Source organism: Panthera uncia, assembly GCF_023721935.1.
Source record: "Panthera uncia isolate 11264 chromosome E2 unlocalized genomic scaffold, Puncia_PCG_1.0 HiC_scaffold_19, whole genome shotgun sequence".
NCBI classification, from domain to species: Eukaryota; Metazoa; Chordata; class Mammalia; order Carnivora; family Felidae; genus Panthera; species Panthera uncia.
This window is the reverse complement of record NW_026057588.1, coordinates 16,041,991-16,068,953: the sequence shown is the minus strand read 5'-3', so window position 1 is coordinate 16,068,953 and position 26,963 is coordinate 16,041,991. Positions and strand designations below refer to the sequence as shown.

The 26,963-nt window shown below is 36.5% G+C and overlaps 1 protein-coding gene across 5 annotated transcripts; it reads right to left on the bottom strand.

Moving 5' to 3' along the window:
- Nucleotides 1-816: 816 nt before the first annotated feature.
- On the bottom strand, nucleotides 817-26,900 carry ZNF382 (zinc finger protein 382). Of its 5 annotated transcripts, none has more exons than XM_049622125.1 (5): nucleotides 26,814-26,900; nucleotides 24,334-24,407; nucleotides 20,714-20,840; nucleotides 20,346-20,441; nucleotides 817-3,280 (listed from the first exon to the last, which is right to left on the bottom strand). In XM_049622125.1, the coding sequence occupies exons 2-5, from the start codon at nucleotides 24,340-24,342 to the stop codon at nucleotides 1,860-1,862; spliced, it is 1,653 nt and encodes a 550-aa protein (XP_049478082.1). In that variant the 5' UTR covers nucleotides 24,343-24,407; nucleotides 26,814-26,900; the 3' UTR covers nucleotides 817-1,859. The 5 variants fall into 5 exon arrangements, with proteins under 5 accessions (XP_049478082.1, XP_049478083.1, XP_049478085.1 ...); XM_049622126.1 differs by having other exon boundaries at nucleotides 26,819-26,900; XM_049622128.1 differs by having other exon boundaries at nucleotides 20,714-20,865; nucleotides 26,810-26,893.
- Nucleotides 26,901-26,963: the final 63 nt, after the last annotated feature.

Below are 26,963 nucleotides of genomic sequence, written 5' to 3'. Positions count from 1 at the left end.
TGTTCATGTTTTGTATCTTAAAGTCCTCATATGAATGAAGTCATATATTTGTCTTTCTCTAATTTCGCTTAGCATAATACCCTCCAGTTCCATCCATGTAGTTGCAAATGGTAGATTTTTTTTTCTTTTAATCAAATTTAATTTTTAAAATGTAACCATTTTGTGGGGCAGGAATCTGAAAAGGATTTAGCTGAGCAATTCTTGCTTAGGGTCTTTCTGGTGGTTCCAGTTGGGTGTTAGCAGAGGCTACAGTCATCTGAAGACTTGATTAGATGTCCCAGATGGCTTATTCATATAGTTGACATATGTTACTGGATGATGGCTGGGAGGTTAGCTGGAGCTATTGACCAGGTGCCTACATATAGACTTTCTAGCATTACGATCTCAGTTTGGTTAGACTTCTTTCATGGAAGCAGTTTTTCCCAGAGTTAGAGTTCCAAGCCTCATCCTGCCCCTTTTTAATATCCCTTTCTTTAGTATAAATTCTTTGATGTTATATAAGGAGTGAGCTATGACTAAAGTCATTCTTATGACCATTTCATTTAAAGAGTTCTCATTCAATGTGAATTCCATGGTGTTGTGTATGATTTGAACTATGGCTATAAGCTTTTCCATATTCATGATTTTTATATATCCAACAAGATACAGGACATAGGTAAAAGCTATCTCCTGTCCCCTTTACTGTACTCATAGGGGTTTTCTCCAGTTAAAACTCTCTAATGCAAGAAAGTATGCTAGGAGCCTTCCTTGCCTTAGTATGGTTTGTATGGTTTTTGATTTCAAATATGGCATTACTGTGGCTAGAGGCAATCTCACATTTATTACATTTGTTTGATATTATTATTTTAGGCTGTGGCTAAAAGTCTTTGTACATGCATTATATTTGGATTCTCAGTTTCCACATTTGTAGTTTCCCTCTAGCATGAATTCTCTGGTTGGAACCACCACCATATTGCTAACATTCACAGTTGTTTTCCTTCAGAGAGAATTAACTCATGCTGTGAAAATTCTGAGTTGTTTGGTAGGATCTACCAAAGCTGACCAAACATACATATGCTCTAGGACCCAGCAATTCCATCTCTACTATATACACATGAGAAATGACTATATGTACACCAAAAGACAAATATGTTCACAGAAGCACTATTTATTATGATCCTAAGCTGTAAACAATGAAAAAGTCCACAGCAGTAGTTGGATAAACTGTGATTTAATCATATGATGGAATTCTATATAGAATGGAAATAAATGAACTTCTGCCACATGCACTAATGATGAGTTTTAGAGACATAATGAGGAATGAAACAAGCCATATACAGAATATATGATGTATAACCCAATTTATATAAAGAGAATACATGATGTATAATCCAATTTATATAAAGGTTCATAATATGCAAAACCTAATTTATAATGTTAGAAGTCATAACTGGTAAATTTTGAGGAAGTAACAACTAATTTTTACTTCATATTTGCAATGAGAAATACAGTTCACACTTCCTTTCTTTTAAAACACTTCTGATCACAGTGTGGTCCATGGACCACTGGCAGAACTGTTTATTACTGGGTCACAAGAATATATGTACTGAAATTGAAAATAAGCAATTTAAAATGTTCGTAGAAACTTGACAGAGGAAGTTTATGCCTGGTGAATCTAATAATAAAAAATTTAGGGTTGTATTTTCAATGACTTTTGTCATTAGTCATTCTTTTTGTGTTTTGTAGGCTCACAAACAATAGGCAAATATGTGGTATAGTACCTTAAACTGTTATATACCAATATACTTGCAAGCAACACCATGTACTATTTTATTTAAAGTTTACTATTACTTTAAGGTTTGACAAAAAAGTCGTATCCTTTACTGAATTCCCATGGTTTCTACCTTGTGAGTTTTCTGATGTACAATGAGGTTTGACTTACAACTGAAGAACTTCCCACATTCTTTACATTCATATGGTTTCTCTCCTGTGTGAGTTTTCTGGTGGCGAATGAGGTTTGATTTCCTACTAAAGGCTTTCCCACACTGAGGACATCCATTGGATTTCTCTCCTGTATGTATCCTCTGATGAACAGTGAGGATTGCCTTCTGGCGGAAGGACTTCCCACATTCATTACAAATATAGGGTTTTTCCCCGGTATGAATTCTTTGATGGAGAGTGAGGGTTGTCTTTTGGCAGAAGGACTTCCCACATTCATTGCAAATATAGGGTTTCTCTCCTGTGTGAGTTCTCTGATGTACAGTGAGGGTTGTCTTCTGGATAAATGCCTTCCCACATTCATTACATTGATATGGTTTCTCTCCTGTGTGAGTTCTCTGATGATCAATGAGGTATGACTTCTTTCTAAAAGCACTTCCACACTGAGTACATTCATAGGCTTTCTCCCCTGTATGTGTTTTGTGATGTCTAGTGAGAGTTGCCTTCTGGCGGAAGGACTTCCCACAATCCATACAGATATAGGGTTTCCCCTCTATATGTGTTTTCTCATGAAGAGTGAGGGCTGTTTTTTGACGGAAGGCTTTTCCACATTGATTGCAAACATAAGGTTTCTCACCTGTGTGAATTCGTTGATGTTCAATGAGATATGACTTCCTTCTAAAGCTGTTCCCACAGTAAGGACACTGAAAGGGTTTCTCTTCTGTTTGAGATCTCTGATGCATGATAAAAATGGACTTCCTGCAGAGGAACTTCCCATATTTGCTGTATGTATGGGGTTTCTTCTCAATAAGGGTTTGTGAATGGACACTGAGATTTGACTTTTCAATTAGGGCTATTCCATCTTTATTGTATTCAAGGGATTTTTCTCCTCTGTGAGCCCTAGTATGTGTAAATAACATTCCTTTCATAAGGAAGGATTTTTCACATTCATTATGATCTAATGATTGCTCTGGAGTTTGATCCTTCTGATGTTGAATAAGCTCTTGTTTACCACTCACACTCCTTTCTGTTTGTTTATAGAGATTCACTGTAGTATGAATTTTCTCATTCTTAGAATTGAGGAGTGATTTCTCCCATCCATTACTCTCACCAAACTTCTCTCTTCCAGGGCTTATATTTCTACTGACTAATTCTGAAATATTTTTAAAAACCTTTCCATCAGGCTTATATTCACATAGTGCTGTTTTTGAAATAATACAGTTCTTGCCTATAGTAAGTGTTTTCCCAAAAATATTACTTCTTTCCTTAATTAGTCTTTTGTGGTTGAATATGACTGATCTAGAATGCCTGTCTTGGTATTCTTTGAACTTCACTAAAACATCTTCAGCTTTCCCATCTTCTTCTAGAAAAGAATACAATTAACAACACTGTAAGTCTTCACATAAATGTTATGGATTGAAAGTATATACAAACAACCTATTGAGTGACTGTATGCCTCACTATTGTGGTCTACAGAAAGGCCAAAATAAATTACCTCTTGATAGGGAAAATTTATATGACATAAACCAAATCCTGCCATACTGTTAAAATGTGGAAAAATTGGCGTAAGAAAAGAACACTCATGGGGCACCTGGGTGGCTTAGTCGGTTAGGTGTCAGACTCTTGATTTTGGCTCAGGTGGTGATCTCACAGTTGTGAGTTGTGCACACTGGCAGTGGAGAGCCTGCTTGGGATTCTTTCTCTCTGCCCTTCCCCTGCCCGCCCCCCCAACATTCCTTTCTCTCAAAATAAAATAAAAAGAACACTCAAATTTTTGGCATATTATAAATACAATACCTGCATTAAGCAGGTATAATAAACACAAGGATAAGTAAACAGAAGACAAAGGATGATGAAAATGACACTGTTCTTGAAATGGGCAGATTCACAAATAATGGTGTGAGCTTATCAAGGGTACTAACCAGTGATCAAGAAAAATGTTCAGTTAGAGATGAAAGCCTAAATATTTATTCCCTTATGCCTAAATAAGTATTATAAAATACTTCCATTTGTTTCTTCTTCTCTTGCAAATGACTTTTCTCAAGCACTTATTTCCTAGTGTTGAGAGGAACACTAGGCCCTAACTCTCCACACAACTTATTTTCTCTTGAACGGGAAGACTTTGGGAAATGTATTTCCATTAGGAATTGTAAAATAAACCAGAGGACAAAGCATACTTGGAATGTGAATATAATCACCATTGTATGCTGACTGCTGCTGCCAGAATGTTTATTATACTAAATTCTCCTGACCATCAATTCTAACTTTTCCTCCTTTCATTTGCTGAATTATTTTTTCAGTTTTCAGGAAGGATGAGTTCAAGTTTTCCTCCCAATGCAGTAACATACCTTAACTCCACTACTCCCTATGGGGGATATGAATGACTGGATTCTTCAACTGTATGCTTATAATGCTGACTTACCCTCACTATCATTTTTCTTATAAAATTTTGGCTATATCTTATTATTGTTACCTTACTACCACCCACGTCTAGTAGGGTAATTTTAAATATGGATTCATTTTACCCGTGACTTGCATCTTATTTACAAATAGCCCTTAACTGGTAACTGCCCAAGTATCCATCAAAAGGTAAATGGTAATATTGTATCATGTATGTATAAAATGGAATACTATTCAGCAATAAAAAAGGAAAAACACCTAGTGATACACAATGACAAAACAGATGAATCTCAAACATTTTTCAGAGTGAAAGCTTTATGCGAAAGAGTATATATTATACAATTCCATTCATGTGTAATTCTAGAACACACTGAAACTAATCTGTATTAGTAACTGGAGTTATATCATCTTCCTGAGAACCTCAACCACCTTCAGGGACATGCTACTATCCAATTTATCCAAAAACCTTCATATATTATTTCTATCCTTTAATGTCTAATTTGTCTGAAATTAGATTATAATTATAGTCTGGACCATCCATTTAAAGAAATCTTTTAGGGGCACCTTGGTGGCTCAGTCAGTTAAGTGTCCAACTTCCACTCAGGTCATGATCTCACAGCTCGTGAGTTCAAGCCCTGCGTCGGGCTCTGTGCCAACAGCTCAGAGCCTGGAGCCTGATTCATATTCTGTGTCTCCCTCTCTGTCCCTCACCCACTCATGCTCTGTCTCTTTCTCTCTCAAAAATAAATAAACATTAAAAAAATTTAAAGAAATCTTTTAACAACCTGCTATTTTAATATGAATATTATATGTAAAATGCTCCATTTGATAATATTGCCTTGCCGACTAAAACTTATGATCTTGGAAGTCAATATTTTATTGACTAATTTCTGAGTATACATTAACACATGGTTATCTGAGATAAAGGGATGTGATCTTGGCATGTATATTTAAAAGAACTTAATCATTAAATGATTTCTGAATGGACGAGAAAGATGTTTTCCTTGCATGGTATCAAAGAGTCAGGTAACTATTGAATATCTAGCCTCTGTTACAAGCTACAGTAAGGAAAAGTAAAAGAGAGAAACTTATTTGAGGGAATTGTTAATCAGATGGGGAAAGAAGTTTGATCATACCAGAGGATGCATCTGTTTACAGTTTACATACATAAGTAGAATATGAATGCAGCAAAAAAGGAATTGACATGGTCTGGAGTAGTCAAGGAACATCTCATGGAGGAAGTGAAACTTGATCTTTTAACTGAATGATATAGTAAAGAATATAACTTTGCCCAAAGAGACATCTGACATTTGCCTTTGGCTTCTGGGAAGTAATCTCTAAGCCCTTGGAATATGTATTTGTTTGCCTGGGAAGCTTTGGCCAGCCAGAAAGTAACAATGTAATTTAGGGTGAGGTCTTTGAGCCACACCAACATTGTGATTTAGGGTGGGGGTTTTAGGTCACACAGTATTAGCTCGACTTCTTAAGGGGCTGAAAACTGAGATGGGCTACATGTATTGTTAATCATGCCTATGTGATGGAGCCCCAGTATGAACTCTGGACAATGGGCTCAGGTGAAGCTTCCCTGGTTGGCAATATTCTGTACATATTGTCACACCAGCAAGGTAATGCTGTCTGTGACTCCATAGAGAGAGGTTTACCAGAAGCTTCATGTTTGGTACTTTCCTGGATTCTGCCCTTTATGTCTGGATGATTCTAATCTATACTTTTTTCCTCTGTGATAAACCGTAACTGTGAGTACTATGGCTTTTAGTAAGGTCTGTGAGTCCTTATAGCATATTGTTTATATTAGAAGTAGTCTTGGGGACCCCCAAACTTATAGTTGGTGTCAGAAGTAAGGTGGTCTTGTGTGTTCTACTGTACCCTCTAACTTTGTAGTTGGATAACTGCAAGTATCTATATGGGTATATAGCAGCTGTCATATAATGAAAAGTCCAGTTGTGAGGAATGAAATCAATTGTATGGAGTATATCTGGGAGACTAGAACAAAGAGAGATGAGCAAGAGTTCTCAGTCACAGAGAGAAATAAATTTGGAATGATCAGATGGGATATTCTTCTATCAGCCCTTGAAAAAGAAGGGATTTAAATTTCATATAATAAGTAATTTCTTTTTGGCATATTGACAATATAAACTGAAAGAAGTGGGTAAAAATGATGGCAAATCCAAATAGTAATTACAGAAGTTACTGAAATAATATGCTCTCATTTTGGAAGAGGTCAGTAGCAAATGAGGATATGAGAGGATGTAAAGATATTTCACAAAGTGAAATAACACAAATTGTGGAGAGATCAAGTGTAGCAGAGGTGATGGAATCAACCTGATACTACAAGAGACTGACTATGGGGAAAAAGGATATAGAAATAAGTAAGGATAAGGTAAACATAAGGACTATTATTTATGCTATATCAATAACCAAAAGGATGAGATAACTGTTGTTGTATTGCTACAGGCAGATGAAAATAGATACTAGAGTTCAGGTGGCAGAAGTGGGCTGAAAATATGTATTTGAAAGCCATTCACATAAAACAAGAAAATCACAACTTGAGAATGGATCAGATTATTATAGCTGATAGGACTTTTACAAAGGCAAGAACTGAGGATGAAGAATGATCCTTAAAGGATAACAACAAGAGACCAGTGAAATAAAATCCATTTATCAACAAATATTTATTTTCCCAGGCAATAAGGGGGAAGAAAAGCAATGAAGATGTGAAAAGGCACCTGGGAAATATGTTAAGAATGAGTTAGTGTTTTTCACCCAAATCAAGGTGGGTAGGTATCAGGAATCTGAGCGCTATGATACGGAATACAGAGACTTATTGGAAAGAAATTTATTGAAAAGAAGTGATACTAAACTATCACCTAGGTCCAAAGCATATTGATTTTGAAATTTGATGGCAGGTGTCATGGTGAGAATAGGATATGAGCCTGAGCACAAGAAACAGTTAAGACATTGCACAGGGAAAGAAAGGAAAGAATATGAAAACTAAGAGGAAGATAAATATTAGACAATGATTTCTCTTTTTGTGGAGAGATTTAAGAATGCCTATAAATAGAAGACTAAACAAAAGAAAGAGGACTAAAATGTTAAAGACATGAAAAACAAGCAGAAAGGCCTAAACCAGCAGTTCCCGAAGTGTGACATGGATCTTAGTACGTGAGATCCTTATGCAGGAGAATTTGGGAAGGTAGTCCACAAAATCAAAACTCTTTTTGTTAATAATAACAACCTTGTCTTTTAAAGGTGGGTGTCTCATTTGTACTTATGGAATTTTAATTTATGAAGGTGGCTGAGTGATGACATAGGCTAATCTCATTGGAAGGAGATTTTCATTACATTTCCTTAGAGGAGAGGGCACACCATGCCTTGTAGGGCCACATAGAGGAGCAGCAGGCTTGGTCAGGACACAGAAAGGAGAGAGGGGAAAGCCTATGCCAGAGCCTTTTGTGGGACCTGCTTGCATGGGAAAGGCAAGGCAGGGTAGGAGAAACAGTTTAGGATTAGCTTTTTAGAGTAGTGGTGGAGGCTATGCGTCCGTAGTTGTATGGTACCTAGTCCTAGGTGATTTAGGACACAGGAAATGTTGGCTCGGTGTGTGAGAGTTAGATAAAGCACATGGTTGAGGGGATGGACTTGGGATTGGTTGGTTTTTATATAAAATGTAGGCTCACCAACAGGTGGTTTACCATCCCTACGAAATCAGCCAGCTCTAGGAGGGGCAATCTCTCCCCAGCCAGCAAGGCCCTCCAAAGTTTCAAAATATCATAAAATATAGAAGATAAAAAAATGATTGATACAGTGGGTACAATGCAGGCACATCAACATAACACTGGCACCAATCTATAATAGTAACAACTACATTTCTAATTCATAGGGAAAAAGTTTCATGTAAGACTGTTCTTAATAGAGCAGGAGAAAAAATCACTTTTATTAGATCTCCACCCTCGAGTACACATATTTCAATATTCTGTGTGATAGTTAAAGAAGTATGCATAAGGCACTTCTGTTGCATATCAAATTATAATATATTTTGTAAGGAAAAGTGACGGTGTAATTATTTGAGCTGAGAACTGAAAACAGGGGCCTACCCCTGCCATCCCACTGTATCCAAAAAAAATGTTCCTGTGAAATGTTTCATAAGTTGAGATGGCATAAAGTGAAGAAGCAGTTACCATTAACTTATATGGGAAAATTCTTAAGTGTTCCCAGATCTAAAAAATAACCTGTCTTTGGCTTTTCTGACACATCTTGTTAATGGATGTGTAAAATAAATTGAGATAAAGCAAAGATGCTCACAGACCATAGTTCAAAGCTATGGTAGCTTGATGCTGTGAAGCTGAGTGCAATTCCTGGGAAGGAGCTTAGCAGTGCCTTTATAGCTAGTTCACTGCAAAACAAGCACTGAAAGCTGGTTTTGCATTTCACCTTTTTTTGTAAAAGCAAAAATCATCTTTGGATTTCTTTTGGTTAGTGAAAACAGGTACGAATGGAGGTCTCTAGTAAAAACAAAGTGGCATAACACAAACTTTCGAAAAACGGGGTATCTGTATCTTTTTGTGGAATAGCATTTTTACTTCAGTAAAACTATTATTCAGATGTGGGTATCTGGTAGACATTTTCTTGAACAATGTGAGCCTATCAATTCAAGGGAAAACATGTGCCAATATTTGTTACCAATGATAAAATCCAAGCTTTCAAGTAAAGGCTGTTATGTTGGAAAGCATTATTTGCTACTGTGAGCTTGTCAGCTTCCCAACAGACTTTTCTGATGACGTTGGTGATGATATTAACACATGTGGGTTATGGGTTTTTTCAAGTAATATTGTATATGAGAATATGTCAAAATTTGGAAAATGTTCTGTTAGTGAACTGTTACTTTCCAAATGACTAATACATAATATTATCAAAAAATGCCTGGGTAAAATATCCATTTAAATAGACCACTGGGGGGAACCTGGGTGGCTCAGTCGGTTGAGTGTCTGACTTTTCCTCACGTCATGATCTCTTGGTTTGTGAGTTCGAGCCCCACATTGGGCTCTGTGCTGACAGTTTGGGGCCTGGAGCCTGCTTCGGATTCTGTGGCTCCCTCTCTCTCTCTGTCCCTCCCCTGCTCATGCTCTGTCTCTGTCTCTCAATAATAAATAAACGTTAAAAAAATTTTTTTTAAACAGACCATCGGATTTTACATAACAGTCTACAAAAGTACATTGCTATGGTTTCAGATTCTGTATTGCAACTAATTGTTTAGGAACTACCAATTGTTACATTTGGGTGTGGTATTAATGAAGAATATCCATGACAATCTAAGAAGGCTTTTTAAATATTTTCTTTCAAACTACATATAATGCATGAAGGAAGGTTTTCTTCATATTTTCAAAATCAAACAACATTTTGCAACAAATGGAATGCAGAATCAGATGTGAAAATCAGCTGTTTATTAAGCAAGATATTAAATAAATTTTAATTATGTAACAATTCCACTTTTGTCAGTATTTTTTTTCTTTTGGGAAATAGTTATTTTTTGTAAAAATATGATTTTATGTCAACATGCAATGAGTTTATTATTTTTATATTGTATTAAAATGAATTAGTAAATGAGTGGTGAAAAATATTTAATTTCTAATAGGGTACACACACACATATGCACAAAATTCTTTTAATCCTTAATAATTTAAAAATATTAACAAGTCCCAAAACTAAAAAGCTTGAGAAACTGCTCAACTAGACATCCAGATTCTGGTAATGGCAAAGAAGTTTGTATCAAAACAACCTTCCAGCTGGTATGATAAACTGTGGACCAACTGTAAAAGACCAATTTGTTTTGGAAAGCACCTCTAACGAGTGATCAAAAGGAGGCAAAAACTTAAGTGGATATAACATTTGAAAAGGAAGAAACCACACTTCATAAGATCTACATTTATCCAGATATTCCATTGTGTGCCCTGGTAGTTTATGCAGCACCCAGGGGATAGATTTCTGGGGGAAAGTAGGAGTCATCCTGTGCAGAAAAATCTGAGATCAAGTTCGGAGTCACTAGAGTGGCTATAAATTGAGGACAAAATCTGAGAATGGAGAAGTCATAGAAGGAGAACCCCAAAGATAGTATAAACCCCTCCTCAAAACCTTGGTTAACTGCATCTTCAGGGCAAGACTGCAAGAAGCACAAAGGGAAAAGAAAGCTGGAACACTGAAAGAACTGATTACAGATTTCAGCAGCTGTTTACCTTTGGGAAAAAAGGGTTGTTGTTTTTTTTTAACATTTTTTAAAAATTTATTTATTTTGAGAGACAGAGCAGGAGCGGGGGAGTAACAGAGAGAGAGAGGGAGACACAGAATCTGAAGCACACTCCGGGCTCTGAGCCCGAAGTGGGTCTCAAACCCACGAACCATGAGATTGTGACCTGAGCCAAAGTCGGACGCTCAACCGACTGAGTCACCCAGGAACCCCTGGAAAAACAGTTTTTAATTCTGGTCCTGTGCCAAGTCCAAGGAATCTGGTGAGAGGAACCTTTGGTCTTTATACTGAAACCCCCGAATGACCATGTATAAGAGCAAAGGCTGCATCCCAGCACTAAGAGAAACAGCATAAAGCTAAAGGCAAAATTGAAACTGAAATGGAAATCATCTAAAAAACTTAAAAGCAATCTTAAAAAGGAATCAACATGAGCCACCAGTAACTTAACTGCCTTCCAAGTGAAATCTCAACAATCTTCAGAGGCAGAAAAAGAATCCAGTATCTTGACAACATATTATCTACAAGGTTTTCCTGAGAAGAAACAGGAAATGTGATGAAGAGAAGATAAAAACCAGTTAATAGAATCACACTGATATATGTCCCCTATGTTGAAATTACAAGGTAAGGAATTTAAAATAACCATGATAAATATGTTTACAAAATCTACAAGAAAAGATAGAAATATGGGTGAAGAGATGGAGAGTTCAGGAGAGATAAGGATATGCAAACTTTAAAAACCTCATATCTTAAATACAAAATTCATTGGATGGGTTTAACAGCATAGAACATAGAGAATGAAGAATCAGTAAAGTGAAAGTCTGATTAACAGAAATAACCCAAATCATAAAATCGTTTTAACTCCTTAATAAACTCTACAGAGGATAGGTTAAAATTATTTAAAATATAATCGAGAACAGAGCAGAAAAATAATCATAGAAATGTTGGCCAAAATTTCTTCAAATTTGCTCTAAAACAAGAACTCAGTGAATGTGCTAAATTCACTTACTAGTTCTAACAGTTCGTTTAGATTCCTTAGGATTTATTATGTACACAAGCATGTCATGTACAAATGAAGATAGTTCCCTCTTTTTTAAAAAAATTGTTCTAATTGGTAGCCTTTTGGCTTCTTTTTCTTGCCTTATTGTACTGATTGTGTCTAGCACAATGTTTAATAGAAGCAGTGATAGTGGGCATCTTTTCTGGTTTTGATCTTAGAAGAAAAGCATTCAGGCTTTCTACACTGCATGTGATACTGGCTATAAGATTTTCAAAGATACCCTTTATGAAGCTGAGGAAATTCCCTTTGGTTGCTAATCTGGTCTAAGGCTTCATAATAGTAACTGAATTTAATGATTTTCCCATGTCTACTGATGCTCCTTAAATTTTTTTTTTCTAGTTACATTAAGTGGCAGCTTAGATCCTTGGTTTTAGATCCCTTTTCACTTTTATATGGTGAATTACATAGATTGATTTTTAAATACCAAATCATCTTTGCTTTCCTGGGATAAGCTCTTTTTAGTCATAAGGTTTTATCCTTTTAAAATATTGCTAGATTCTGTTTTATAATATTTATTATATATAATATTTTATTATTGATTTTTTCTAGCTTCATGGAGGATGTTGGTGTTTAGTTTTTTATTCTTATAGTGCCTTTGGTTGTAAATAATGTTGGCCTTATAAAATTAGTTGGGAAGTGTTCTCTCCTATTTATTGACATAAAATTGTAGACTCCCTAATTGTCCTTTTAATGTCTGTAGGATCTGTAGTGGTGCAGCTTCTGTAATTTTTTTGTTTGTTTATTTTTGAGAGAGAGAGACAGAGCATGAGCAGGGGATGGGCAGGGAGAAAGGAAGACACAGAATCCAAAGCAGGCTCCAGGCTCTGAGCTGTCAGCACAGAGCCCAACGCGGGGCTCGAACTTGTGACATGAGATCATGACCTGAACTGAAATCAGATGCTTAACCAACTGAGCCACCCAGGTGCCCCACAGCCTCTGTAATTTTTAATTAGTGACTGTGTCTTCTATTTTTTATTAGTACATATAGCTATGGTTTATTAGTTTTATCAATTATTTTAATGAATCAGCTTTTGTCTTCACTTATTTTCTCTATTCTACTTCTGTTATGTAATTCATTGATTTTTGCTTTGGTCTTTATTTTTTCCATTTTACTAGCTTTTTTTTTTTTAAGTTTATTTATTTAAGTAATCTCTACACTTAACATGGGGCTTGAACTCGTGACCCTGAGATCAAGACTCACAAGCTCTTACGAATGAGCTAGCCAGGCACCCCTCCTTTTACTAAATTTTGAGTTTAATTTTTTTCTTTTTTTAGCTACTTAGGGTGGCATCTTAGATCCTGGATGTAAATGGATAAAAAAAAAAAAATAATAATAATAAAGGGGGCACCTGGGTGGCTCAGTTGGTTGAATGTCTGACTCTTGATCTCAGCTCAGATCATGACCTCACCATTTGTGAGTTCAAGCCCCACGTTGGGCTCTCTGCTGTTGGCACAGAGCCCACTTGGGATCCTCTGTCTCCCTTTCTCTCTGTCCCTCACCTTTTCTTTCTCTCTCTCTCAAAAATAAATAAACATTTTTTAAAAAGGATAAAAAAATGTTAATGCTGCTTTAGACACATCCCATAAATTTTGATATTTTGCTTGAATTATCATTCAGTTCAAAACATTTTCCAATTTACTTTAAGATTTCTTCTCTGATTCATGGGTTATTTGGAAATGTAGTGATTAATTTTCTAATATTTGGGAAATTTAGAAATACGGTGTTTTTTAATTGAAGTATAATTGACACACATTATATTAATGAATTATAGTTGACCCTTGAACAATGTGGGGTTGGTGCCTCACACAGATGAAAATCCATAAATAACATCTGACTTCCCAAAAACTTAACTGCCAATAGCCTACTATTGACCTGAAGCCTAATAACATTAACAGTCAGCACATATTTTGTATGTCACATATATTATGTACTGTATTCTTACAATAAAGTAAGCTAGAAAAAAGAAAATGTTACTAAGAAAACCATAAGGAAAATATATTTACAGTACAGAACTGTATTTATTTTAAAAATCCATGTGTAAGTGGGCCTGCTTAATTCAAATCTGTCTTTTTCAATACACAAATGTAATTCTGTTGTGGTCAGAATCCATATTATGATTCCGTTTTTTTTTTCAATTCATTGATACTCATTTTATAACCCAGAATATAGGGTCTATCTTGGTGACTATTCCATGTAAAATATTCTATAAAAATGAACTAGAGGAGCACCTAGGTGGCTAAGTCAGTTAAGCATCCAACTTCAGCTCAGGTCATGATCTCACTGTTCGTTGAGTTTGAGCCCCATGTCGGGCTCTGTACTGATAGCTCAGAGCCTGGAGCTCCTTCAGATACTGTGTCTTCCTCTCTCTCTGCCCCACCCCTGCTCATGCTCTGTCTCTCTCTCTCTCAAAAATAAACATTAAAAAAAATAAAATAAGAATGGGGTGCCTGGGTGGCTTAGTTGGTTGGCGTCTAACTTCAGCTCAGGTCATGATCTCTCAGTTTGTGAGTTCAAGCCCCACATCTGGCTCTGTGCTGACAGCTCATAGCCTGGAGCCTGCTTTGGATTCTGTGTCTCCCTCTCTTTCTGCCCCTCCCCCACTCACACTCTGTCTCTGTCTCAAAAATAAATAAAACATTAAAAAAATGAAGTAGATACAAATGATTGATAGTGTTTTCAAGCATTCCATAGCTTTATTGTTTTCTTTGTTCTCTTGATTACTGAGAGAGAAGAGGTGTTTATATCTCAAGCTATAATTATAATGCTCTTTTCAGTTCTGTCACTTTTGTTTCATGTATTTCATGCATTCTCAATGGGGGTTTCTCCTAAGGGAGCAAAATTATTCTGGGGAAATGAAAAAAAGTTTCTTAAATATTATAATAGTTTGTGGCCCTTCAAACAGCAACAGAACATAGAGTATGTTATTAAAATTTAATGGGGGCAATTAGAAAAAGAGTCTAAAAAGACTCCTTAGGGAGTGATAATGATAAAAAGCTGAGAAACACTGATGTATTTTGAAGCTCTGTTAGGACTGTTATGACTTCTGATGAAGTGTCTCTCTTTATCACCATAATATTCTGTGTTCTGAAATATACTTGGATGTATAGCCACTCCCGTTTTGTTATGCTTTGTGTTTGCATATGTAACAGGGTCTCATTCTATTTTTGAAGTCTTACTGCTGACAACTTCCTAGACCCACTCTTTTTTCTCCTCTTGTTCCACACCTGGGCAAGCCAATAGGAGAGCTTGCATGTTCTTTCTGTTGGTGCTGGCAGGAAGTTTAAACTATGCAATCACTAGCCCACATGTAGGATCCTCACGACCTACTCCCCAACCACAATAAACACAAAAGCCAGACACTCCCCCTTGCACTCTCAAGCCATTTTAGGACCAGTCTGGGAACCTTCCCTGTTCTTCCCAGAAAGCCTCATTAAATTACGTCAGATTTCAATCCTGACATGAAGTCAAATTTTAGGTGAGTGGGGTGGGGTGTTGATCTCATCCTCAAATGGAGCAACCACAGACAATATGATATATACTTTTTCATCTTTTTATGTTATACCTTCCTGTGTCTTTTTATTTAATTTTTAAAATACATATCACATAGCTGGGTCTTCCTTTTCACTTCAGATATTAAATAGTCATTTTTAGGTATTGCATTTGTTTGTTATTTCTATGTTTGCTCTCTTGCCTTATGTTCATTTCCGCTTTACATCCTTGATGATATTGAGGTCATTTATAATGGCTATTTTAGCATCCTTGTCTGCAAATTCCACCACCCCTGATTTTATTTACTTGTTGTTGTTTTCTATTGACTGATTCCCCCCTGCCTTGTCTATAGGTCCTATTTTCCTACTTCTTCATATATTTAATAATGTTTGATTGGACATCAGGCATTATCAATTTAATGTTGCTGAGTTTGAGATATGGTTATATTTTCATGAAGTATTGCTCTTTAAATGGCATTCTGTGGCAGCCATAGAGTTGCAGCACTAGGATCTCCCTTCAGAAAAGAACTTGCCATTGATGTGCAAGAAGTAGTTACCTGACAGCCTGCAATTGTTAGCATCTTCAGGATGCTCTTCATATGATGAATCAAACCACAGTTTCCCCAGGAGGTGCCCATCCAAAGACTGAACACCAAGGTGGTACTAGAGGCTGCCTATTTCTTTCCATGGCAGACTCCTCAGATGGATAGGAGACCAGCTAGGTCTCTAGGTCTCTAGAGACCTAGGTCTCTTTGCTTCAGACCAGCTAGGTTGGTTGACACTTTGTCAAGTCTGCACAATGATCTGAGGTTCTCCCTGTCCAATCCTGTTAGCATCTCCCCCTTTCCTTCCATAAGTACCAGATCCATATCATGATCTAATGGTTTCCTATATTTAATCTTACTTTCTTCTCCTTTATCTTCCATAGATGTACCTCTAGGAAATTTTTACATTCCTAACTCTATCTCAGCATCTCCATCCTAGAGGACCCAAGAGACACATAGCAATTATTTTTGGATTGGTTTAATCCTTTTGATGCTTTTGTTTAAGCACTTTTATGGCAAATCTTGCAAAATCTTTAACCTATGCCTAATATAACCCCATTTATCAAGGGGTGGCCTTTCTATGTTTCTATCTAAAGTCCTATGTATCAACAAGTTCTCTCCATTCTGGCTAGAGGAAAATAAAATGATTCTTGGTGCAGTAGGCTATGGCAATTGTTCATCTTACAACACTATGGTAATTGTATTTTCCTTAGAACACGTCTTTGTTTAGTCTCATAGGGTTTCACCTATACACGTGCAGACTTATATTCAGCCAAAGACTCAAAGAGAACCTTTTCCATATTTGGGGAACTCTTTTTCTGCATAGCTCACTTCTTTTGGGAAGTATGTCCTGGAAATTTTAGCAACCTCAATCTCCTTGAATGCCCATGTCAGTCCCCTCAAGTCAGTAAAATTGTCAGGTTCTTTTTGGATTCCTCTCTCTGTACTGCAGTCTGGAAGTTGCCTTCAGATGAAAGCCTGGAATGAGGTAGGGCTCATCTCATTTGTTTCTCTTCTCTCAGGAATCCAGGCCTGTGCTGCCTGTTGTTCAATATCTGAAAATAGTTTTGTCCAGTTTTCTTGTTGTTTCCTGTAGGAGTGTAATTCCAGACTCTGTTACTTGCTCAGGGCTGGAAGCAGAAGTCTTGAATTATAAAAATGCAGGCCCAAATGGCTTAATAATGATTTTCATCAAACATTTAAGGAAGCAGTAGTACCAGCATAACAAAAATTCTATAAGAAAATAGATGAAGAGGGAACACCCCTTGTCTTTTTGATATTGCTGACACAATTCTGATTTTTTCAAGGACATTACAAGAAAACTACAGACCACTATCCTTGGTAAAATCATGCATAAAAACTTACTAAAAAATTAACAAACCAATTTTAGTTATCTAGAAGAAGGATAATACATCTTGTCCAACTGGGGTTCATCCCAAGAATCCAAATTTAATTTTGTTTAATATTTAAATTATTTAATGTAATACATATAGTAACAGGTTAAAGGAGAAACATCGTATGATCATCTTAACAGATGCAGAAAAAGCATGTTAAAATCAACATTCATAATTAAACTCATCAAAAACGAGGAAAAGAACTTCCAGAATTTAATAAAGAGCACTTATGAAAAGCCTACAGTTAATATTAGGATGAAGAATGAAATATTAAGTGTCTTCCTAATAAATTTAGTGAACTGATAAGAAACTCACTCTCGCCACTTCTATTCAACATTGTACTGTAGATCCTAGTCAGTACAACAGAGTAAGAAAAAGAAATGAAAGCAATAAAATATACAAATGTAGAAGTGGAATATCTTTTTTCTAGAAGACATATTTTGTGTGTAAAAAACGAAAGATATATACTAAAACAAAGAACAATGGCAACAACAATAAAACTTAATAAGTAGAATACAATACAATAAGTAGAAGTATGCAAAATCAATATATAAAGATCAACTGGGGATGCATATTTTAACAACAAACTGGAAAAAGAAATTTCAAATATCCTACTATTTACAATGGCATTAAAATATTAAAAGATTAGATATAATGAAATATGTATTAGACCTCTATACTAAAAATAATAAAACATTGCTTACAAGAAGTAGAGAAGGTAATTAAAATAGAAAAATATAGTATAGTCATGGACTGGAAGACTCAATATTGCTAAGATGTTAATTCTCACCAATAAAAATTCTATTACCTTTGTTTAAAGAAATCAAGAAGTTGATTCTAAAATGTATTTGAAAAAGAAAATGACCTAGAATAGCCAAAAGAATTTTTAAAAGAATAAAGTTAGAAGACTTACTATGACTTCAAGACTTATTAGAAAGTTCCAACAATCAAAGACCAGGTAGTATTGGCAATAAGACTTAAAAGATAGCAAAGGAAAGAACAGTCTAAAAATAGGCTGACACAAATACAATCAATTTTTTATAAGATCACCAGAGCAATTTAATTCAATGTAGCACATGATGGGAGAAACTGTTATCTATATGAAAGAAAACAGACCCTTAATCTTACCTCACATCATAAACCAAACTTAACATGAGATGGGCGACAGAATTAATAAAAATAGCAAAATATTCATAACATTTTTAAAAGAAAAGACAGAAACTATCATCACAACCTAGTGGATCTCAAATATTTGAGAGGTCAAAGAAGTAAGTATAAAAGAAAATAATGATACACTGGATTTCATCAGAGTTAACAGTGTGTGCTTATTAAAAGACATAACAGACCTGAGGAAATATTCACCATACATATATCAAACAAAAGACTTCTATCCAGAATATGTAAAGAATTCCTACTACTTGAAGGAAAAATATATTACCCAATAAAAATGGGTAAAACATTTGAATAGGTACCTCTGAAGAAGATAAAAAAAACACTTGAAAAAGTTCTCAACATCAATGGTCACAAGGGATATCTAAATTAAAACTGCAAAGATATACTACTATAACCTTCAGTCTGACCAAAATGCAAATACTGATAACATCAAATGCAGAAGAGAATATGGGACAATCAAAATTCTCATACATTTTTGGTAAAAGTTTAAAATGGTACAGTAACTTATAAAAACTGGCAGTTTCTAAAAAAGTAAAATATACACTTGCCTAATGAATGAGTGATACCACCTGCTACATGTTTACTGAGGGGAAATAAAAACATATCCACAAAAAGATGTTTACAAGAATGTTCACAGTAGTTTTATTCATAACAGCCCCAAACTGGAACATTTCGAATATCTATGAACAGGAGATATATAAACAAACTGGTATATTCACACAACTGAATACTATTAAATAAACTACTTATTTATGCAAAAATATGTATATATCTCTCACATATTAAGCTGAGTTAAAGTAGATATGAAAAAGGTCTAGGATAGACAAAACTATGCTGGTAGAAATCATAAGTGTGATTGTCCTAATGGGAGGGACTGACTTGGAAGAGGCCTGAAGGAATTTAATGGGTTAATGGAAATGTACTTTATATTGGGTGTGACATACATGGGTTTATGCTTCTGTCAGAACTCAAAGGACTTCACACTTAAGATCTCCATGTACAGTATACTTACAAAACATGGAGTAGATTCTTGGTAAGGAAATAGCAGTCTCTAAAAACATAAGGCAAACAAAGAAATAGCAGTCTCTATAAACATAAGGCAGACAAGGAAAGAACTTACATGAGGAGTGATATTCACAGCTAAAATTTAGATTTTAGACACACTGAAGTCAGTCATGTACAGGCATGTCAAAGATCTCAGGCCTTTAAAAACAGATCCCTAATAAGATGGCTACTATTAAAACAACAACAACAACAACAACAACAACAACAAAAACAACCCCAAACAGAAAATAACAGGTGTTGTTGTTGGTGAGGACGTGGAGAAACCGGAACCCTTGTGCATCGTTACTGGGAATGTAAAAATGGTGTAGCCACTATGGAAAACAGTATGGCAGTTCCTCAAAACGTTAAACACAGAATTATTGTATATTCCAGAAATTCTACTTTTCTTTTAATTGTTTGTTAATGTTTTTTTTAAAAATGCTTTATTTAAAATGTTTTGTTTAAAATTGTTTTTTATAACTAAAAAAGCTGAAAGCAAAGACTCAGATATTTGTACACTCATGTTCATAGCATAGCAGCATTGTTTATAGTAGCCAAAAGGTAGAAGTAACTCAAGTGTCCATTGGATAAGCAAAAAATAATATATACAATGGAATATTTCAGCCTTAAAGGAAGGAGATTCTGATATACTACAAGATGGGTAGACCTTGAGGACATTATGTTAAATGAAAAAAGCTAATCACAAAAACGACAAATACCACATGCATAACTCCACTTATATGAGGTACCTATGAGTAGTTAAATTCATAGAAACAGAAATTAGAAAGGTGGTTGCCAGCAGCTAGGGGGAGGAGGTAATGGGGAGTTATTTTTTAATGAGTACCGAGTTTCAGTCCTACAAGATGAAAAGAGTTCTGGAGATGGATGGTGGTGATAGCTGCACAATGTCAATGTACTTAATGCCACTGAACTATATGCTTAAAAATGGCTAAGATAATAAGTTTTTAGTTCTGTGTATTTTGCCACAATTAGAAAAAATAGATCCCTAAAAACATTCAAAGGTGCTAACTACCTGAGTCCACTGGATTTTATCTGTACAGACTCACCAAGGTAGCTCTGACTTGGAAAAATTCTCTCTGTTGTCCATAGTTCTTCTCCTTGTTCCAACTTACGGATCATATCGGGCTTAGTCATGTGAAACCCTGATAATAAAAAATGAGACTTGGTCTAAGCTGCTTGGGCTTCAAAACTATTGAAGGAAGAGAAAGATATAGCTCTAAGGTGACAGACAAGGCACACATTAACATCTTAGTAAAGTTAATACCTTGTACTGGGCAAGTGTGGACATAATCACACTGGCTCCTAATAAAAAAGGATTCATCACCTCTGATCTCTGAAATTCAAAGCTCCATATGTTTCAAAAACTCTTGAAAGGAGATGTATGAGATTGAAAGATTCAAGGAATTTTTCTTACCAACAGAGATGAGGTGGCAATAATTTTCCAACATGACATCCCTGTAGAGGGTCTTCTGAGCAGGATCCAGCTGCTGCCACTCCTCCTGGGTGAAGTCCACAGTCACATCCTTGAATGACACTGATCCCTGCAAGGGCAGACTCTAGTTCATCCTAAAGTGATTGGAACTAGTGAGAACTAGATATTGGAAACCACGTTCAGTGGTCAGACTAGTTTTCTTATTTTATCTTTTGTATTGTAGAAAATTCTCTGTGATAATACAGTCTGTATTTACTTACTATCTCATGCTAAAAATATATAAGATCATACTATTTACCTTGAATGTGACTGGTTGCTTGGTGGATCAAAATGAATAAAGCCCTGGCCTTGCTCATGAGAAGTTACAGGCTAAGTGAGAGGCATACATATAAATACATACACCCAACAGATATTACAGATGTGATGACAGAAAGATGTACAAGGGAAAATGCTACAAAGTAAAGAAAAATTTTATTTTGTATACCAAAGCTTCACTGAGGACATCAAAATTTTGTACTCATAATGAATTTGTTTTATACAGGGTACCACCTTTTAAAATTCATGGGGAGAATCATTGTTGCACTATATACTAATTTGGATGTAAATTTAAAAAAATAAAAATAAAATTAAAATTATAGCAGCACTATCAACAATAGCCAAAGTATGGAAAGAGCCCAAATGTCCATTGATGGATGAATGGATAAAGAAGATACGGTATATATATATACAATGGAGCATTACTCAGCAATCAAATGAATGAAATCTTGCCATTTGCAACTATGTGGATGGTACTGGAGGGTATTATGCCAAGTGAAATTAGTCAGTCAGAGAAAGACAAATATCATATGATTTCACTCATATGAGGACTTTAAGATATAAAACAGATGAACATAAGGGAAGGGAAATAAAAATAATATAAAAACAGGGAGGGGGACAAAACATGAGACTCATAAATATGGAGAACAAACTGAGGGTTATGGGAGGGGTTGTGGGAGAAGGGATGGGCTAAATGGGTAAGGGGCACTAAGGAATCTACTCCTGAAATCATTGATGCACTATATACGAATTTGGATATAAATTTTAAAAAATGAAAAATAAAATTAAAAAAATCAATATGTAACTGCAATATGAAAAATCAGTTGTATTTATATGAAATGAAATCAATTATACAAAGTAAAATATAACAAAATAAAATTAAAAGTCATTAAATACCTAATAATTAATCTAAAAAAATTCACAGGGGGAGGAAAACCAATTAGTAAGCTGAGGAAATAGCAAAAGGCACAGTATGTTAGGAAAGAGTCTTGGAACTCTAAGAAGAAAAGGTATATGGAGTTAGGTAGTGGGCATGTTTATCTAATAATACTGGATTTTTTCTGGGGTACATGGCTGGCTAATCAGAGGAGTGTGTGACTCTTGGGTCTCAGGGTCATGAATTCAAGCCCTACATTGGGTTTAGAGATTACTTAAATAAAAATTTAAAAACTTAAAAAAAATACTGGATTTTTTCCCTACATATTAGGGGTCTTAAAAATGTACTGAACACACTCCTAACATATTTATATTTATTTATAAATCATCAGTCAGCATTAATGGCAATCCACATCTGCTCTTGGATGTAATTTGTTGGTATTTTCCTCCCTTTCAATATACTGTCTTGTACATTCCATGGTAATGCATACCCCACTTTGCTTGTTCTGCTGCTTTCAGAGTATGAAGAAATGTTAAGCAGTACATATATTATTTGATAAAATTTGTACTTCAGAGGCAATACCCTTGAAGACTAGAGAAGGCTTGAGATGTGTTGGGTGGGAAAGACAATTAAGTAACCATTGTTAGTGATTTCCTAGATTAAGGTGGTATTAGTTGTCTAGAGAGGGGAAAACTGTTTAGTACATAAGGGGTTGCAACAAAATTGGTCATAAATTGGTTGTAGAGTAGAAAAAAGAGGCATAGCTCTTGAGTTACCTGCATAGGCAAGTGGTTAGGTGCTGAGACTAAGAAATAGAAAACACAAGAACAAATAAGCTAGACCAAAGGAGGTAATGAGGTAGGCCTTGGAAATGTACTTGAAGTGTCTATGGGACATTCAGGTGATCATAACTTTTGGAGACTGGATATATGGTTCTGACACTCTGGATAGAGGTCTAGGATGGAGAGAAGTGTTTGAGAGTCACTAGAATTAGATCAGTGTTACCTTTATGTGGATCTGTGCACAGAGAAAAAGAGACAGTGAAGAGAAGAGAACTGATTGACATCTGGGGAAAACCAGTATTTTGAAGATGGGTAGATAAAGAGGAATTTTCTGAAAGACCTGAAAACACGAAAAAGTACCCCCTTTGATTCAAAGTAGAATATTACTTTTTTTTTTTTTAACTTTATTTGTTTTTTTGAGAGGGAGAGCATTGCATGCATGAGCATAAGCTGGGCAGGGGCTGAGAGAGAGGGAGAGACAGAATCCCAAGCAGGCTCCATGCCTGGGGTTCAATCTCACAAACCAAACCATGAGATCATGACCTGAGCTGAAACTAACAGACACTTAACTGACTGAGCTATTCAGGTGCCCCTCAAAGTAGAATAGTTCAAGAATGGACTAGCATATGCATTTTATCCTCCTCCACTCCCATATAAAAAATTAGAAGAAACTAAAAAAATAAGAATAAATCTGTAACAGCATTGAAATACTTGAAAGGTTTTCACTGGCAGCCCACAGTTTGTAGGAACTGGATAAAATAGACAGGATCAGAGAGGGAGAATGCAAAAACCTCAGGTTTAAAAAAAAGTTTATTTATTTATTTTGAGAGAGAGAGAGAGAGAACAGGGGGCGGGCGGGGGCAGAAGGAAGGGAAAGAGAGTATCCCAAGCAGGCTCTATACAATGTGGGGCTTGATCTCATGATCTCACGGTTCATGAGATCACGACCTGAGCTGAAATCAAGAGTCAAACGCTTAACTGACTGAGCCACCTACAGGCACCCAAAATCTCAGTTTTCTGTACAAGCTTGCAAGCAATCTCTATCTTGGAAACCTCACAAAACATCTTACCACAAACTAATAATGTCATTTACCAACTCTACCTCCCATTGTATCATTGCAAAACCTAGGTCAGTAGTGATGATCAAGGTTTTCCCATGTCTGCTCCTTGACCCCTCACAACTTAGATCTCAAATCAGTATCTAGATAAGATAGATTCACTAAAGTAATATTTCCCTTTTAAATCAAAATAATACATCTTTCAAGCAGTACTTTTGTGAGAAGCTTAAGAAAGGAGATGATGAATGATATATCAAGTTAATATGTAAACATGGGCTACAACTAGAAGGTACATGTGGGGAAGGCTTACATTTATATGGCTGGAATAAGAAAAACTGGGAACAGGGCTGCAACTAGATGGGGTGGGTGAGGAACATACGGTGCAAAATTTAGGGATGCACAGGCCCTGAGAATACTCCTTACATTTTGCACCTAGGCCACTTGCTTGCCCTACTGGAGACCGGTTTCATGGAAGCAAATGCCAACATCCAGGAAATTTAAGGATTGGGAAGCAATGTTCATATAACCTGAAAACAACTTATTTCATAAAGAGAGGAAACATCATCTCACCTGAGGCATGGCTTTGAGATTTGCAAGAGATGAACCTTCTCTTTTGAGCCCTTCTTATGGAAAAGGGAAGAGTCCTGAGAAGGCAGAGATGGGAGGATACAAAGAGCCATGTGAAACCATATTTGACTTAGATCTCCCAGAAAATTCAGTTAAATCTGTATCACTTTTCACTGCTTCAGCTCACTCTCATGTATCCACGATGGAGGTTAGTGGGAAAAAGGACAAATCTTGCTCCCTCACCACCAGAAACCTAGTCTCTTTGTGAATTAGAATGGATCTAGGCGGTCTGTTGTAGCTGGAGAGGGAACATTGTGCTTTTCCCTTTGCAGCTCTACCTTCCACCTCCCATGGAAGACAGCTTTACCATCTACTTCCAAATAGTTCTTCATGGACTTTCTACCAATTTACACTGTTACTATCAGCACGTGAAAATACCTCTCCACACCCTGATGAATGCAGTTAACATTTTTAATCTCTGCCTATCAGATATATATTGTAGTTCTTGTTTACATATTTCTTATTATGGGAGAATAAGCTCCTTTTACTTCTTTTCTGTGATGGCATCTTCTTATATAATGTCTATTTTTTTTTAATTTTTTAATGTTTATTTGCTTTTGAGACAGAGAGAGACAGAGCATGAATGGGGGGAGGGTCAGAGAGAGAGGGAGACACAGAATCCGAAACAGGCTCCAGGCTCCAAGCTGTCAGCACAGAGCCTGACGCGGGGCTCGAACTCACAGACTGTGAGATCATGACCTGAGCCGAAGTCGGACGCTTAACCGACTGAGCCACCCAGGCGCCCCTATAATGTCTATTTTCTGTGTGTGTTTTAATTTCCTAGTTGGTTGATATTATCATTTTTTATTTAGTAAATTAGCTATTTTAAATTGAAAATAATTTTCTTAGTTGCTCATATGACTATTAAAGTGTTTTTACCTTGTGAAGATTTTTTCCTTGAATGTTTTCTTGTTTAGCAATACTACCTATTATATAATCCATATTTTTTCAGTGGATATAAAATGCCATCTATATCATATAATACATATCCCTATATGCTTGAGAATATCTGAACTTTAATTTCCTCTACTTAATCTTTACTGACTCACCAGTATCATACTACTTAATAAGCATAATTACTGAAAATTCACTTATTTATTATTAATTTACTGACAGCTAATTTAAGTATTAACTATTGAACAACACTTTTTAGCAGCACAAGTATGGAACTAGAAAAGACATTAATCTTTTCACTCTGCAGTCTTCCTAGGGAGAGGATGATACCATGCTGAATGAAGTCTGAAGTACTGACTGCCACAGTGAATATTTTAATTAGCAAACTATTTTAATTATTATAATGAGAGGTGGCCTTGTCGTTAAAAGTATACCAAATACTTTTTATTATCTTGGAATGCCTGAAGAAGCCACTGACTCTGCCACTGATTTCATCCAGAAGCTGGAAACCTCACTCATATATCAGTGTTGAGAGTGTTAGTTATGGGCAAAAGTTTTTTGTTTTATTCCTGCTTGCTTATTCATGGAACACTGTTAATTTCAACTCATTGGTTTTAGTTCGTGTAGTGTTTCCCTGTAATGAATTTTACCATCTAGGAAATGAAATCTTACCTCTTCCTTTCCAATACTTACACCTCTATTTGCTAAATTGCTATTGAGTTACAATTTTGGAGGCAGGTTTAATGACCATGATTCAGATAATCAAATCTTAAACACCCAACTAGACAGTAGTCCTGAAGAGTTTCCCAATCACAAAAACATCACAAATAATAACAGTAGGTTGCAAACACATGCATGGTTACATTCAATCAAACTTACTTCTGAAAACCATCTCACGGTACCCATCTATCATTTACAACCTCAGACAGCACATTACATAATTCCAGGCAAAGTCACAAAATCACTTTCGCTTCTCCATAGTCACCTACAGCCTCAGACACGCTCACACCTAGTCTAAAATGAGACACACAAGTAGGGAACCCCAGGCAGCAACAGGACTCCGTCCACTTTTCACACACAATCGGTCGCAACATCTCACAGAGTAGCACGCACCCCAACGCAGCAGGTTGAGCACAGGCGGCCGCCTCAATTCGGTACACACACGCACACGCGCGCACACACACAGACACACACACACACAGCGCCGGCTGTCTGAGGCCCCGCTCCCAACGCAGAGCTTCCTTGGGGTCAAAACAGACAAAATCCGCCCCCGCGCGGAGCTCGCTCCAGGTCAAACTCGATTGTCACCCTCAGGGTCACGCCCACGGACCACGCCCGAGGCCCCGCTCTCACAGATCCAAGTGTCTTGTTGCCGTGGGCTCGGCTCCGGTTCCCTCCTCAGAATTACCAGGCCCAGCTTGGACTCCCGGTTTCCTCCCTGGCCTCCCCACTGGGACCCGCTCCCTAGTCTGCCCTCTTGGCCCGAGCTCGGGGTTCCCGCCTCCTCAGAGCCCCTAGGACCTACCAACCTCACCCCCGGCCAAGGATCAGTCGTCTGCGCCTGCGCACTCCCGCGTGGGCTGGAGCTCCCAGGAGTCTACGGGGCTGCGCTCTAGTAGCCTAGCTGTCCCAGCTACAGGCTCTGCGGTGTGTTTAAGTCAACGTCCGCGCTGTTCCGG